Raw genomic sequence first — 16,567 nt, 5'->3', positions numbered from 1 at the left:
TCATACAAGTGACAATGAATCATAAAAGTTTCATAGAAATCACAAAGATTAGGGGATAAGTATACCACTATATTTTCATATATGTATATGTATGTATATTCCCAAATTACATGATAGAATATGAATAATATTGAACAAAATATAATCAACTACAGTACCATGGAAATACAACAGATTACAATTTTCTACCTGTCACCGATTCATCGTCATCTCCTTTCATTCTTTTGACATATGTAAAAACAAATTAACCCGTCTGATATAACCATACCTCTCTCTTTGAATACAAAAATCTATTCAAATGAAATAAAGGAGAAGAAAGTAAGAATAAATATAATTACTCAGGCATAATCTTCTCGAGGTATAATTATTCAGTTACAAATGATTCTTCGTTAACACACTAAATTGTACACTACTTCTTTTCCCGATGGCTGAAGCTAATCGTCGATGTTTATAAGGTACGAATTTTGTTAACGGCGCCATCGGAATCTTTATTGAGAAATTAAAATATTACAATTACCATCACTAAGCTCAGCGTCCACAATACACTACGTTTTTCAAGTTTAGGTGAACCATTGACGATAACCACATCAGATCCGGACCAATACTCAGTGCCAACCTCATCCAGGCATTGGAACTCGCAACATCGGCGTTCAACGCGGAATTTCTTGCAGTTCTGTAATAAAAAGAAATCGATTAATTGTACGGATCAATCGTCACTAGACTACTCGAAAATCCAGGTCATTCAAAGAATGAAAGAAGAAAGAATTGCTGCAATTCCACCATTGCTTTTGCAAAACTAGTATTTGAGAACCATTGGTCAAATATATTATAACACTAAACGTACATTTCGGGAAGAATAATTTGTGCTATGAAACAGAATACGATAAAGTTCAAAGGTTACATCGATTTTCAAAATTTTATAAATTCAGGTGTATGACAGTATCAGTCAGCTGTTTTTCTGTCCCCAAGCGGCAAAATTCATTCCGACTTGTATTTTATGTATTTTACAGAAGTAAGCCTTCATTCATCTCCCATTCCATCCACCAACATGCTCTCGACGTATTATCATCTAAGTAAAATATTGATGTTGAGTCAGACATCCAACTGAATAATCTTTTCGGTCTTACTACAAGGCATTTAAAACCAGGGCTTGTGCTTATACGTTAGATATGTAATACTTGGCATGAAACCTGCTTATATTAATATTAAATTTATGCATAGTCGGATGTTGGACCATTGTCAAAATGAAATTACAATACACACAGTTTCACCGTGGAAAAGTGGATCTTTCTAGCATGTCTACGCAAATGATGGTTGGAGGGGGGAGGGGGGTGGGGAGAACTGTACATGCGCCAAACACCTTTATGTTCGTAATTTTTCACACAAATTTACAACTGTAGGGAAAAAATTATCTCTGATGTTTCAGATGTTAGAAATTGACAATATCGCATAACGGAATGCTGTGTTCCAGATATTCTATTTTTGTTACGAAAATGGTACAAACGAAGTCCACTTAAGAATAGTACAACAAAATCGGTTGAGGTTAGGTTATCATGCAGATATCGTGGCTTTTGCTTTGGAAAGCACGCAACTGCCAGTCTCGTCGTCCCTTGTAAACGAGAGAAAGATATTGTAATTGGTCGGGATTAACATAAAACTCGTCGCATGCGATCAGATGGCCTGAATGTTTAATAAACGAGAGTAGGGTGCGTGCTACGCGGTTCTAACAGTTTAGGCGGAAACTAATTATTGTAACCGGAGCCGAGATATGTAGCGATATTACTTTCCTCGACAAAGCGTATAAGGTGAGGAGAGAATCGCGATAAGGTAGAACAAGAGACAGGAATGCTTTACGTAAAGCAGATCTGTCAACTAGATAGAGATCCTACAGCTATAACTACAGTGAATCCGTACTCTGGCGAATTGTCGTTCACAAATAAAGCTTCTGAAAAACGGAATTCATACAATATAACTGCTGTTGTAAGAATCTACATATCTGATTTTGCTGCCGTATTTGTCAGAACGTTTGTTTATCAAAAAAACGCATCCTCTGTAATCCTCTGTAGTTTAACAAGGCACAGTTAATAAAAGAGATAGAGCGTTAAACGGTGACGATTTAATCACAGTTAAATAGATATTGGTCTCTTTGGTTAAAATGCCCTATGATTTATTTGCATCATTTTTTTTTTCATGCAATTTAAAATATTTAAATAAACAATATTTACCAAATATTCAAATATTTAAAGAAACAGTAGTCCATACAATATAATTTTATTTGATGGTTATTTGATATTTAATATTTTGGTTTACATACAAAATTGAAATTATACTTTGCTTGAGGACAAAAATTCTAATTGCATTCCTAACATATACCAATAATTATTGATGAAAATAGAAAGAACTGCAGGACTAGGAAGATTACTTAGCATCTTATATAGCCTGTCAAGGCTCGAACGTTTTATCTTCCTGTAGATTTTCTTTGCTTTTAGACTTTCCTTCCATTTCTCTGAATTGATATCTTCTGTACACTATTTATAAAAGAAGAATAAATTACATGTTGCATCCAAGTTACCAATCCAAATAATTTTAAGTAAGAAAAGAGATCTAATGCAGCAGTTTCAACTTAAATATAGATCCGACGATTATTTACGAACAAATAGTATAAATCTTTTAGCAATATGAAATTCGCAATATTTATTCAAATATTTATATTTATAGTACGCCATTAGCAAAGAAGACATGTTTGCGTGCGTTATCGATTTTACGCTTTTGCCACGCAAACGTGGAAATTGCGATTCAAAATTGAATTTGCACTGGAAACGGTTGACGTCACGACATTAATAACATATTTCAAAAACACTGATGATATCATACGGAATCAGAGAGATTCTATGAGAAGTTAAACGCATAATCATCCTATTGTAAATAACAGGAACAGAAAGTACACAAGGAATAATACAGAATCATCCTATCATCCTATCCTATTATACAGGATTGCTTTGATTCGAGCTCAAACATAGGGAAATCTGAAAGAATTTTTCGCAGAATTTCCTTCCCCTTTGAATTGGGTTTTATACAGAACGACTTTAACCTTTTCAAGGAAATACCTATAGAGTGTGACGATCTATGATTTTAAATAGAGAGGTATATCTGAAAAGAGGTGGATGTAAAACGTAGCATATAAAACGTAGATCAAATCTTTATTCAAGGATTTTTTCTCTTCGCAGAGAATCAGGTTTTCAAGAACGATCGAATATGTATGCACTTGATTTACACGTGAAGTTGTCATTAAAAATATTGTTGCGTTTAAAAAGATAAATATTGATTTAAATTTAACGAAATTCTTAGTCCAATTGTTTTAAGCTTAAAGATATGTAGGTGTCACATTTATATATTGAAAACCTGGGAGCGGCATTAATTAACAAACCTAGTCACGCGCACACGTACTTTAAAACCATGCTTGAAAATCGATATTCCCTGAAACAATGCATCCTTCTGCGCTTCCAATTTATTTTCGCACGAAGAATCAGTCCATTCATCGTTGCCGTCACCATCGCTACTGTAATCTATATTACTCGAATAAATTCTATATCTTGATTGGAAAATCGAATATTTTAACGAACTTTCTGTGTGTCTTTTTTTTATGATTTTAATTGGCAATTTCCGAAATTAAACTATAGCTTGAGAATAAACCGATAATATTTGAGGGTATATATAGATACATCATGTTTTTGATGGGTTTCGTCGTAAAATAATTGTAGAAAAAGCAAACTTTTTAAGAAAAAATTACCATATTCGAGTAATAAATTATAGAAAATTACCAACGTAAATTAAAACTTAAAAAGAAGAATCTATTACACGTAATAAAGAGAAGGACTTGTTCACGAACGGTAATTCAACAAATACAGTCGTTGCAGGAACATAGTTTTACAAGGGAGAAGAATCTCTCTAGGAACTCGACGATGTCACGTCAAGCGAAAATTCAATAAAGTGATTACTAACCGTATTACCAGCGGCAATCGTGTTACGGCAATTCGTAAATAAGTTAGTCGTCTATTTGGAGAAACGTCGCTGGCAATATCGTCACATTTTAATTACGTCAGCGCTATCAATTGGTCTTGGAAGAAAGTTTTCCATTATGTACTTTTGCCCACGGCGTCGTTCCAACAAATGAATCCGAGTTTTGAATCGCTTTCTCCTATATCACGAATTTGTAACGGTGTTTCTTCAAACATTAAACGATTGTAATGAATGCCTTTGCGTACAAAGACTGATACCTGGTTTGACTAGAAGCTTCAGCTAATTAGTGCCCCAGTTAATTTGGATGTTCACTACCACGCCACTTAAGAAGTGGCTTCGTGTCCGAGCGGATTTCCCCCACGTAAAAAAAAAAGAAAAAGAAAAAGGGGGAAAAAAAGAAAAAGAGAAAGAAAAAGAGAAAGAAAAAGAAAAAGAAAAAGAAAAAGAAAAAGAAAAAGAAAAAGAAAAAGAAAAAAAATAGTTAATTTGGATGTTATAAAATGTTATATAACCAGGAACTTATCTTCTACTTGGTAGTCGCATAAGAGAAGACCGAGCCATTGAATATCTCAAATAGATTAGCTGATTCGCTTAACGTATTTTTACTTCCGATGACGTAAATAAGAGCAGAAAGTACACAAGTAATAATACAGAAATGTCAAATGTACAGAGGAATAGATTTCGTTAAATCATTAGCACGTAACATTTCCTTATAATTCTATTTGTGTATAGCAAAATAGCTTGTGTGCTTTCATGAATTATAATTGATATTTAGAAGCTTTCATGTAGGTAGATATATAACTCGTGTTATTTAGTAATTTAACAATACATCATGACAACATATCATTTTCGTTTCTTCGTTTATCTCGTTATGCGCGTAAACGAATGTGTAAATAAAGACATATAATCAACGATAACATGTAGTGGCAAGCATGATAATTATCGACGAAGGAGAATATTGGTGAAATGATTGTGGGTGATTTCACTCGGTGTATCGGTAAATAAACTTTGATAGACATTGCCGGTGAATTCGCTGTCGGTGAAATCGTGTCGATGAAATAATTGTCAGTGATTTAAAGATAACCCAATTTATTGATCTCCTCTTCATAGAGTTGTACGTCTCTCTATAAAACATATTCTACCTGGAAGGGCTGAAACATTTAGCTTAGTCACACTAAACTGGACTTGACTGCAAGTAAGAAGATTGAAATGCAAAATTCACGTGTGAGATGGAAAGTTCGATAAGGCGATTATGTATATTAACCCGAAAGAAAGCTCATGGCTTTGCAACGCGTTACACGCAACACGGAATTTCCCTCGCTGAAATAATCCTGTTACAACGATACGATTTTCCTTAACAGATCTCGCAATGTAATTCTCCCTCTACAACTTTTTATTAGGTTTGAAACACGAGAGTTTCGAAGCTCTGCAAAGTCTCGCGAATCTAGAAGTCGAGTTTCAACGTATTTTCGCTTCTTATTTTATAGCTGTTAATAGTTATTATCTCACTCTGCACGTACATCAAACGAGTACTTATGTAAATCCAAAGGAAACGGAAACAACCGAGAATAATTGAGGATAATTCGAATACGTACCGATTAGTAAAGTGTTTGGCAAAGAAAAAAAAAAGGAAAATTGTATCGGAGAAATAGGGGAAATACGGTGGCGTACATCAAGCAATCTTTATGGCTGTAATACATTTATTATTCATTTATGTTCATTTTCTATCGCGTAACAGACGTTGAAATAACTGGCAGAACGAGCATATAAATCTTGTATCGCTCGACCTGACTTCTCCCGATGGAAAAATATTCACCAGCCTGGGATCGTGCATCGCTAATTACTCCGTTCTACTTTTCGAACGCGTTTCCATCCATACAGAAAAGCAAGAAGGCAAACCCTATCGCACAGTCATGAGGAGATGCAAAAGCAAGAAACCAACCAACGACATGCCGATCGACATGGTGGAATCAGTCCTACAGAGGCTATTCACCATGGGACACGGACCCTCCCATTACGAGGGCCGCGAAGAGGCAGAGACCGAAGAAGAAGAAGACATCAGCTTCAGCGTCGTCATCGGCGAAGGCGATGTCGTCGATGCCGCCGGAAGAATGAACACCAAGAAGGCTGCAGGAGTCGATGGAAGACTCCTGGACTGCTGGACGCAGGAGCTGGAAGCAAGCTGGAACCAGACTGCTGGAAGACGGCCAGAGTAATATTGCTAAGGAAGCCAGGAAAGGATCCCAGTCTCCCTAACGCGTACCGGCCGATAAGCATACTCCCAGCCATGAGCAAGATCTGGGAAAAATGCTTTAAGAAGATCATCGAGAGATGCATCGGAACGGACCCGTTCCATCGGAGGCAGTATGGGTTCAGAAAGAAGAATTAGCTTAGCGAATACCGATAAGAACAGGAAGAAGCTGAAACGGGCACAACGAACGGCCCTGTGCATAACAACGACGGCATACCGTACCGTCTCCCACGCGGCACATTGCGTGTTGACCGGGAATCTCCCGATCTACATAAAGATAAAGATGCTCGGAGAGACTTACGAGAGGAACAAGATCCATAAGACCAGGATCGGCGCGGATGACGGCAACGAGCTGAAGGAGGAACTGGAGGCGCAAGGAAATTAATGCCGAGTGCGCTGCTATTTACCAAAAAGAAGATGGACATCGATCATCACACCATGCAGCTGTTAACCGGGAATGGGAGTGTGGCGGCACTCGACAAGCCAAATACCACCACTCGACACTAACTAGTGTCGGACGACGGCAGCGACATCTACAGCCCCCAGTGACAATTACAGCGGACCAGGCCCAACTACTACAACTATCACGCACATCCAATAAATATATAACGCACACACGGCCACCTCTACAGGAGTTTTGGTGTCTATAGAGAGAGGATTGGCAAGAGCAGCGACAGCAACTGTCTCGACTGTGGAGACCCTAACGACGATGCAGAGCACGCCCTCTTCACGTGCCCGAAGTGAACGGACAGGAGGATTGAGCTGGAGGACGCTCTTGGCGAGAAGATAGACGTGGACAATCTGATCGCCACGGTGACCGCCAAGAACGAGAGCTGGGATAAATTCAGGCAATTTCGCAAGACCGTCATGTCTCACAGGAGGGTGACAGCGAAGGCCTTGAAGGAGGCAAGGAGGAGAACGAGAGCAACAACAACTACTCGGAGCAGTGAAGGCAGAGATACAAGACAACAAAGAACCACAGAAGGAGATCAGCCCAGTATTCTGAACTAGCTGAGAAGATGACGAGAGCAATACAGAATATACAGAATAACTGCCCGAAGAAGAAGATACGACGGGGCATGAAAGGACAACCTGATGACTGCCGACAGGTTTTGTTGTCTGGGGTTGTCTGTCCTCAAAGCAAAGGAAAAAGGAGGAGGGGTTTTTAGTGGGTATGGCAACAACATCCGCCCGAGTCGCACATAACCCAGTGATCCGCATCACTCGGTATGCGTAACAGCATTTTCCTCTCCTCAATTTTTCTTTTTTCAGTCTAAACTAAATCCAGGAAGAAGAACTTTCATCCAATTACATACTTCATTAATTCATGAATTATATTCGTTACCGTACGTACAAAAAGAAAGTTGACTGACATAAAAATTCAAAGGATAGAACTTCTAAGCTCGCGATTGGAAACAGATTCAGTTCGATGGTTTAATTTGCCATTTAATTGAATTCTCTGGCAATTTCAGCGAACTGTGGGCTTTAAAAGTGTCCCGCATTCAAACGCAAGACTTCTCCTCCACCTTTCCCTTTCTTTCAATTCCAACCTCAAGTAATTGACCTATTAATTCGACGATATATTTACATGCTCGCAAGGGATTCAAACAACTTCGTTGCGTTAAATTCGCAATTATAACCAACACGAATGTCTCAATCAATGTGCAGCTCGAAACAAATAAAAGATAATTAACTTTTCAATATAACGATTGATATGTTTGATGAAGAAAAATTTATGAATTTTTAAAAACGTCTCCTAGTACATTTAGCATTTTTATAATAAAAACTTAGAACACACACGCACACATGTACTATTCCACGAAATGATTTACACAGCTATGAGTCTGTAATCCTATCATATTATAAAGGGATGAACGAACTTTTCCTAATAAATATAACTTTATACAAAATCTCGTTTAAAAAAATTAGTTTTTTATTCTCATTAAATTAATTTAATATCAGAATATATAATTTTAGTCGTTATCAAAATTTTATGTCAAATGCGTTCATAGATACATATATAAATAAATGTCTAATCCTATGTATTTATTTCAACTGAAATCTTAACTTAAATATTTATTAACAATATTCTGACGAATATGCAATGAAAGATAAAAACAACTTTATTTTTCTTATAGAATGTCTCATGCTTCTTACTCATTTTATGTTTCTCGTTGTCAGTGCGTAACTACTTATCAGCCGCATGAATGCTAAGTTTTACTACTGAGAAACGAAGAGACATATAGATGCAAATATACGCTACCTCGCGTGAAAAAACATCAGATACATTAACCAGAAGGAATATCCGATACATATAAAATTCATAGCGTAGTTATTTATACATACAGACGGAATATTTCTCTCTGTATGAAATATTCTTTCTTCTGAATTCTTATTATAAATGTATGTCCATTTCCTACCTTAAAATGTCTCTCCTTTGAAAAACTCCATTTAAATATAACGATTAACAAAATATTACCAATAAAACTATTAAAACGAGATGCTGAAAGAACCTTTTAATGAAGTACAAATGATTATTTCAACTTTAATTCTGTTAAATTTGAATTGAATCATTTATAAACCGAACAGGTGTATAAAATTTTATTGCGTAAAAATCGTGAAGCTGAAAATTAGGAACGAATAACGAATGAGTAACCTAGTTTCATTAAAAGGTACGTGTACGCCGATCCGCGTAACAACTTCGACACTCCAATTATTATAAAGCATGTATCCTTCAGAGATTTTTTGCGCGAACGCAAGATACCTTTTACACGTGCAACTGAATAAGTGGAACGTGATTTTCAATATTTCTTCTTGTAGAACTTGTAACAACGTAACTGTTTCACCAATATTTTCCCTGACACTTTTACAACGATGCGTAGAAATCTCCTTTTCTAATTAATAATTTCAGCATTTCTCTGAACAGTTTCGTTGCGATTAAAAAATATACAAAGCTTACGACGTGCTTGTTTAAAAATATTTATATGGAACAAGATTTCAAATTTGTCACATCAATCGCGATCTCAGCAGGTGTAAATTAATTCGTTCTAATGAACGAATAAATTGAACGGCTCGTGACAAAAATTATCCCTGTCCATGTTTGTCTTTCTAAAACTAATTCAAGGCGAGTTAAATGAATCGCTGTGTACCCTATTCGCGCAGCATGTGTTTTAACGACCAGCATAAAAGCGTTAACGGTGTACTTTAGTTTCTCATGGTTGTGTTAAGCTGGTTGCTCTTAGAATGAGCATATACTTACAAAAGGAGGTGAACAGAAGATAGCCCGGCACCATTTTGGCTCCGAATGGTAACAGAAGCAGAGGTTGCAAACCGATGGTCCCGGCACATACATCATTCCATGCGAGACAACTTCTCCTTCGAAATCAGTACAGTGTTTTCCTAAAGCCGCTGAAAACGATTACCAGCGTCAATATCTTTGCCACTCGACAATCGTACGCGCAGTTACGCTAACCGTTTTAACGCCACGCAGCGTGATCGCTCTATTCGCGTACCGTGGTAAATTGTGCCACGATGTATGGTCACGATCATTAATTCGCACCGCGCTCAAGCGTGCTCGTCGTGAGTCATATCAGAGTTTCCTCTCGTAATTACTTGTTTTTCAAATAATCATAAACCAAATAAAAAAAAAAACCAATATAAAAAATTACCTCTTGAATCGGAAAACCAAATCCTGCATTATAGAATGTTATCACGCAAACGAAACGCAGAGCATAAATATTTCGCAAACTTTTGAGTGTTTGTTGTAACGCTTCCAGTATAACCGATGAAATGAAGCGCGAGCACGTCGAACGGTATATTTCGATGAAAAAAACAGGATGAAAAAGGGCAACGCGATCGCGTCGATCGGTACTCCTCGCAAATAAATGAACGAAGCGCTATCGCGCTGCATAGCACAAACCGATACGGAGTCTTGAAACATCCGACACTAAAACGGTTAATAACATTACGAAAACGACCGTACCAGGAAATTTTTGTTCAACGGATCCGCATTGCGGCTATCACGATGCTTCTTCGTTGCATCGATGCTTCATCGATGAGATTAAAGCACCGTTGAAATAGGTTATTCGATTTCTTACATGGGGAAAAAGTTTTTATATCGTGTTTGCTGTTTTACTTCGCAAGTGTGCTTTACAGTATACGTTAGAACTCCAAGTCGAGCTATCCGAGTTAAAGTCTCTTGAAACTTAAAACGGCACTTAAAGGATATAGGTATAATAGAAGGTTCGTTTAAAATTCAAAAGTGTATATACGTACATAAACATTTGAATAAAAATAGCGGATAATCTCAAGTAAAAAAGTAGGTTCGTGCTAGTAAAATGGTTTTAAAATACTTGTCAAAAGTCGAACGACTTGACTAATTAAGAATGGATGTAAGAGATTGAAAGCAAAGGGCATCTAAGAGTATGAATTAAGTAACAAACTCACGGTGACAAAGAGGTTTTCACTCGCTCGAATTCAAATAAATCGGTTAATTTGAACGAAACTTTAGGTGCACGAGAAGCGACACGCGTCCTCAAGGACTACGAAGGTTCTACTCGAACGAATGAAAACTTTTCTCTGGCCCGGTGTGTATACACAAGACGTGCGAATTTAAAGTGCAGATTGTATTAATTGAAATAATTGGTTGGTTTGATCAAATTAATCGTTTTAAGCTGAAATGACGAAGGTCATCCAAGTAATTGATGTCCACTGTAATTATTTGTTAATCGCGCGTGGAATCGGAACGATTCGACCTCGTTCCAACGCGAATCGTTACTAAGGCAGAGACGGCAATTAATAATTGTCGCGTCATTTGTTCGATCGTGTTCACAAATTCAAATACGGCTGAGTGGCGGAAACCATTTATAACACGTCCCGTACCGCGTAGGTCGTATACATATCTCAGGATGAATTTTTCGTACTTTGCCGCATATATTCTCCATGTTAGACATACCATAAAATATTTCGTGCAATCGCGTATTCCTGTCTAATGTCAGGAATTCTCTTTCCATAGGTCTGCGTTTTCCATATTATCTATTTTGCTTATCAGTAAACATTCTTACAATTTGTGATTAATACTGTACGTACAGGAACGTTAAGTTTTTGACGTTGTAATATTTCACATGAAATAATAATGGCTGTATATCGACTAACCTATTAATTAATTAAATTCGTGTATATCAAGTTTCCTATCATTTAATACTTTCGTGTAACTACAGAGATTTGATACTATGAAATGAAATATAAAACTTGGTAAAAAAAACGCGCTTCGTTAGGAAATGAGGGTAATGATGCAAATATTTTTTGTAGCCGTTATATAGAATTTCGATGGTATAATTAATCAGTATCAACTTACCAGCCCCTAACGGGAAGAAAGTGACGAAAATAACCTGCAAGCAGATGAGCATTGCAAGTATTTCCGAGTACGAATTCTTCATGGTTGTAAAAAATCAAGAAATGTTGTCGCTGTAGAATAGGTGAAAATCAGGTGTTTCAATATCTGTTGTGCGGTCACTGGAGTGCGTAGACCAGAAATATCTGCGACAAAAATCAGAATACATTTGTTTTCACATGATTGGATCAATTTTGTGTAGGACTAAGCTGATTGAACCTAACACGGGATAATTGTCCAACTTACGACCTTAACAAGCCCGCTTGATTCCCTATAAGTGCTTGAAATTGATGCTTGTATTCTTTCCAGATTAACAAGCTTTGCCCCCCCCCCCCTCCCTCTCTATTTCCTTAAATCGAGTTAGACTGCCACAACATATTATCTTTCTTCTTTTCTTTTCTTTTCTTTCGATCTTTTAAAATCTTTTAAAGCCTTAAATCGCTGGTTATTATAGTGTATACATTCAATTACTCTGTAAGTCGTAAGTACATGTTTTACGTTATTTTTCATTTTCCAGCTAAATTCCATAAAAACAAGAAATATACTTCCAACGTGTTTTCACATGTCTCTAGCAAAGATCTCAAAAACAAGTTGCGGCGCAATTTAAAACGACAAATAGCACCGTGTGTCTCGTTGTGGCAACGCACGCTTCGTCAGCTTTTTAAAAGCGCTCTCTGTCTGCTTTTTTCTCTCTTCACCGCCTATTCGTTTTTTCTTAACGAGTGAAACCGTTTTTACGAGGACGGGTGCACAGAAATGACGTACTGGCAATTCTGTTTCGTGATGACACAAGCAGCCCGGTTTCAGTGAATTAAACCTGGCCCCAAGCTTCCAATTATCTCTCCCTTCCTTTCCTTTATTTTTCCCTTCTATATCGAGTTTGAGGTTTTCTAAATTTCCATTACAATCAACTATGGCTTTTCTCTATTTTATATATTAGCCGATGATTCATGGCAAAAGCGTCGGCTGTAAAAATATTTGGAGTTGCAACAGCAACAAGTGTGTTTTCTCAAACAGAAAATATTGGAAGCGTACTCGTTGGCAAAACAGTTCACGGATAGTTCGTCCTCTGCTTGTTATTTGTTTCAATACCGTTAGCAAATAAATTCATGGAACATAGTGGTATCGCATAAATTGAAAATAAAAGCTTTGCGTATACTTGGGAGTTGAACTTTGGCTATTATACGTATGTTATATATATATATATATAGAAGATTGCTTAGAATTTGGAGCTTAATAACATATCTCAAAATCATTGACATTAAAAAAGGTGAACCTTACTTACCAAATTTCCTTCCGTCAAATGATACATAAAAATTGAAAAAAATAATATACATAGTTTTGACTTTCTTCCCCATTATAATTTGAATCACTCGATTTATTCGACTAAAGGTAATCAAGCAATAACCTCACTTTACACGTATTCTCATCACGTGAAATAGATCACATCGGGGATTTTCAAAAGTCGATGGAATATTAATAGCGATTAATTATTTATGGATGTATTCTGCTCGGTTAAAGCAATCACCTAGTGAATTATCGAGTTCCAGGAATATGAGCGGTAAACAGGATTGCAGCTATAAATGACTCTCTAATGTGTATATTAGAGATGAATTTGATCATTTATCCTCATAATATGAAATACGCTTTTAAGTGGAAATCATAATTAACAATTTCTGGCAGCGAAAAGTAAATAAATCGATACGTTTAAATCAATATTAGAATTTCTTCATATTTTTATCAAATATTTTTATCAAATATTTTAACATTGTAGAAGTGTCGTTGTAGAGAAATATTAGGTTGTTCCAAAAGTTTCTTTCGTTTTATTAAGAAATGATAGATGTACGATATCTTTTGCTTTATATTATTTTATTGAATTATGTGCGATCCACCTTTCTCCAATTTAATAAAAAATAACATAAAACAAAAAATGTTGTGTATCTATCATTTCTTTACAAAACGAAAGAAAATTTTACGACAATCTAATAGAAATTTAGCTTTAACACGATATAAAAATGGATCGTTATGCCCCTAGGAGATAAGAACAATATGATTAATATTAATAATGAATAGGTTAACGTAACGTAAAGCAGCTTTTGCAGAAGGCTATTACCTGAAAATGTTTACTAAATAATGATAACATGAATTTTCTTAAGTACCCCATTTGATACTTAATCTACTTTGTAAATACTGTACGTCCTAACTTTGAAAGAATGCAATTTTAGCCAGAATGTTTCAAATTACCTAGCCGTATTGTTTCCTTGTAATATAATTTATTCTTTTATAATTCTTTTATAATTCTTTCCACTTTATTGACTTCTAAACGTTAATGTAATATAATTTTTATAATATAATTTTAATCGAAGTTATTTTAAATTTTTAATATCTCATCCCTACTAGAACAATATTAACAAATGCGCAGAGCTCAAGTCGAATAACAGCGGCCCAGATAAATGATCATCAAACTTACTTTTGTTATGGTCGATGTCAGTGATTTTAAACCAGCCAACGTCCATGGCAATCAATATTATTTAGCCGGTCTTAACGCAATGTAAAAAGCAAAAAGAAAAAAAAAAGAGGAAGGAAGGAACAGGGAAGCAAAGAGATAAAACGAATTTTTCATTTTCTCGAAACTAGATCGAGTTTCAAGCTGCTCGTAAAAGAGTCTGTAGCCAATCCGACTAAATTCGACGAACCGCGCTTTAAAATTCCCAGAGAACTGTGATAACCATCGAAATCTGTACAATTTGTCGATTCATCGCTTGATTAAAAAATGGAACAAAATGAGGCTGATCAGCCGGCCTTTGAACTTCTAATGATCCCTATCGTTATACCCTAGGTTGAATGCTACGATATAAGCCGAGACAGCTATAAGTAGGGTTCACGCCATCTATTATTCACGCGTTACACATTCGCCAGACAGACGCGTCTAACGGTTGACATTGTTTTCTACCCTCAGTTCCAACGCAATTACGTTGCTACGTGCAATCAAGTCTCGAGTGAAGCTAATGATAAGTTGTTGTTCGATCCTACACAATTACTAAAATTATTCAAATTAAACTAATTTAGTCTAAAAGAAACAAGTAATTTCGTTATATATTTCCTTTCATAATAAGCCATGGTTGGAATATAGTAGCTGACGAAAATATTCGTATATTCGTAGAAACATTTTAGGGCTGTATTATGCATAACGGCACTATAGAATTAATACTGTAACAGAATTCTACTATCATGGTTATGCTGGTAATATTCGAAACAAATCTGAAAATCTATGTAGATGTTGTAAGATATTCAGTACGAGTACTGTGCATTACTGGTATGTACATAATCACGACGAGATAAGGAAGGTACTGTTCTCTATTGCTCATCGCTACCCGTTGCTAGTAGCAACGTACTATGCATATATATCTCGTAAAGATTTTAAATGTAGCCAACGAGACCATTTTTAATATTTGACTATCGTGACCCATTACAGTTTCATCACTTTCAATTAATTGAACAGGACCCGCACCTTAAGACTAAAATACACAATATAAGTATGCGACAGAAAATCTTTTAAAATTTACGGACGACTATTTATGGTATTCAAAGGCAGCAAAGATAATAATAGCGGAATATTAGCTGCGGATTTTCCTCGAATCGTAGCATACAATATGGAATCTGATTATTAAAAATTACAGTGGAAATTTCCATAAGATATTCGTGCTTGTGGCATTTTGGAAATAAATTCTTAACCCAAATGGACAACCTCGATATTCGAGAAATTTTGTGAAGCTGACGTCAATGGCGATATGTACTGTTGTTGTGCTATCATTTCATAGTAAGCTGTATTGATTATTGCACTTCTATTCACGGAATTGATTTATTCCACACAAAAGTTGACAACAATAATCGAAAAAAGAAAAATATATTACCGCCTTTCACATCAGCATACACAAGCACATAGGATTTCACACGAATATACACACTTGTAAATTCGACGAAACGATCAAATTTAATTACTTTTCGATTTTTCGGGCATCAAGTACTACATCAAACGTTACACATCAAACGTTAAAATACGGCGAGCATACAAAATGTACAAACCACTCTAAATTAATTAACTTTGAACGTTATTGATTAATTTAAAAAAACCACTGTTGCGTTGAGTTTTACATTTTAAAAAGTTGTTATCCGTTTTTGCTTTGTTTAAAACTAAAAACAGGACTACGTTCATTGTAAGTCGTAAATATCCCTTTTATTTATTTAAACAAACAGATATTTAAACAAACAATTTATAAATATATAATTTATTTACGTATATTTGTAATATCTGTTTTATAAATTTGTACAACCATTTATCCATTTATCTATTTTATTTGCATATAATTTTTATAGACTTTTTTTCTTTTTTTTTTTTTTTAAAGAACGAAAAATTGTGATTCTATTTTAAGACATGTCAGGCTGAAGCGATACGCGATATATATTTCTATTCGGATTTCACCGTCGTCGTAACCGATGCGATTGGAAACGTTTCACAATAGACGTCTTACAAGCGCTTGCAATGTCCGTCATGTGTAAGGCTCTACCACTGAATCGCGGCTGCCATTTAGTGATTAAGGTCGATCACTTAGAGACGTTAATCCGCCATAATGGCGAGCAATACATCGAAGCCATTATTGAAAGCATAGTTACGCTTTAATTTCATCGATCTTATTCACAAATAGAAGTGTACAAATTATAGGATTTCCAAATATTTAGTTTAGTTAAAAGGAGATATGAAAATGGCAGGTATATTCAAAGGATAAAACAGAACCGTACCGAATTGTAAAGTTTCAAATCATTATAACTATTTAAATTTGAAAAATCCTACTATATTTATACAATATATTTTTATTAAGAATGGAAGAAATTTCGAAAAATCC

At 35.7% G+C, this 16,567-nt stretch overlaps 1 protein-coding gene across 3 annotated transcripts; it reads right to left on the bottom strand.

The window, feature by feature from the left end:
• Window positions 1-413: 413 nt before the first annotated feature.
• Window positions 414-16,287, bottom strand: LOC126928597 (uncharacterized). 3 transcript variants are annotated; one of them, XM_050744239.1, is made up of 4 exons: window positions 14,134-16,287; window positions 11,628-11,809; window positions 9,531-9,679; window positions 414-673 (listed from the first exon to the last, which is right to left on the bottom strand). In XM_050744239.1, exons 2-4 carry the CDS (start codon window positions 11,707-11,709, stop codon window positions 500-502), a joined length of 405 nt encoding a protein of 134 aa, XP_050600196.1. In that variant the 5' UTR covers window positions 11,710-11,809; window positions 14,134-16,287; the 3' UTR covers window positions 414-499. The 3 variants fall into 3 exon arrangements, 2 of the variants coding, with proteins under 2 accessions (XP_050600196.1, XP_050600195.1); XM_050744238.1 differs by lacking the exon at window positions 14,134-16,287 and having other exon boundaries at window positions 11,628-11,976; XR_007716827.1 differs by lacking the exons at window positions 414-673; window positions 14,134-16,287 and adding an exon at window positions 8,228-9,385 and having other exon boundaries at window positions 11,628-11,971.
• Between the last annotated feature and the right edge of the window lie 280 nt (window positions 16,288-16,567).

Source organism: Bombus affinis, unplaced genomic scaffold, assembly GCF_024516045.1.
Source record: "Bombus affinis isolate iyBomAffi1 unplaced genomic scaffold, iyBomAffi1.2 ctg00001118.1, whole genome shotgun sequence".
In the NCBI taxonomy this organism is placed as follows: Eukaryota; Metazoa; Arthropoda; class Insecta; order Hymenoptera; family Apidae; genus Bombus; species Bombus affinis.
This window is presented reverse-complemented; position numbering and strand designations above follow the sequence as displayed.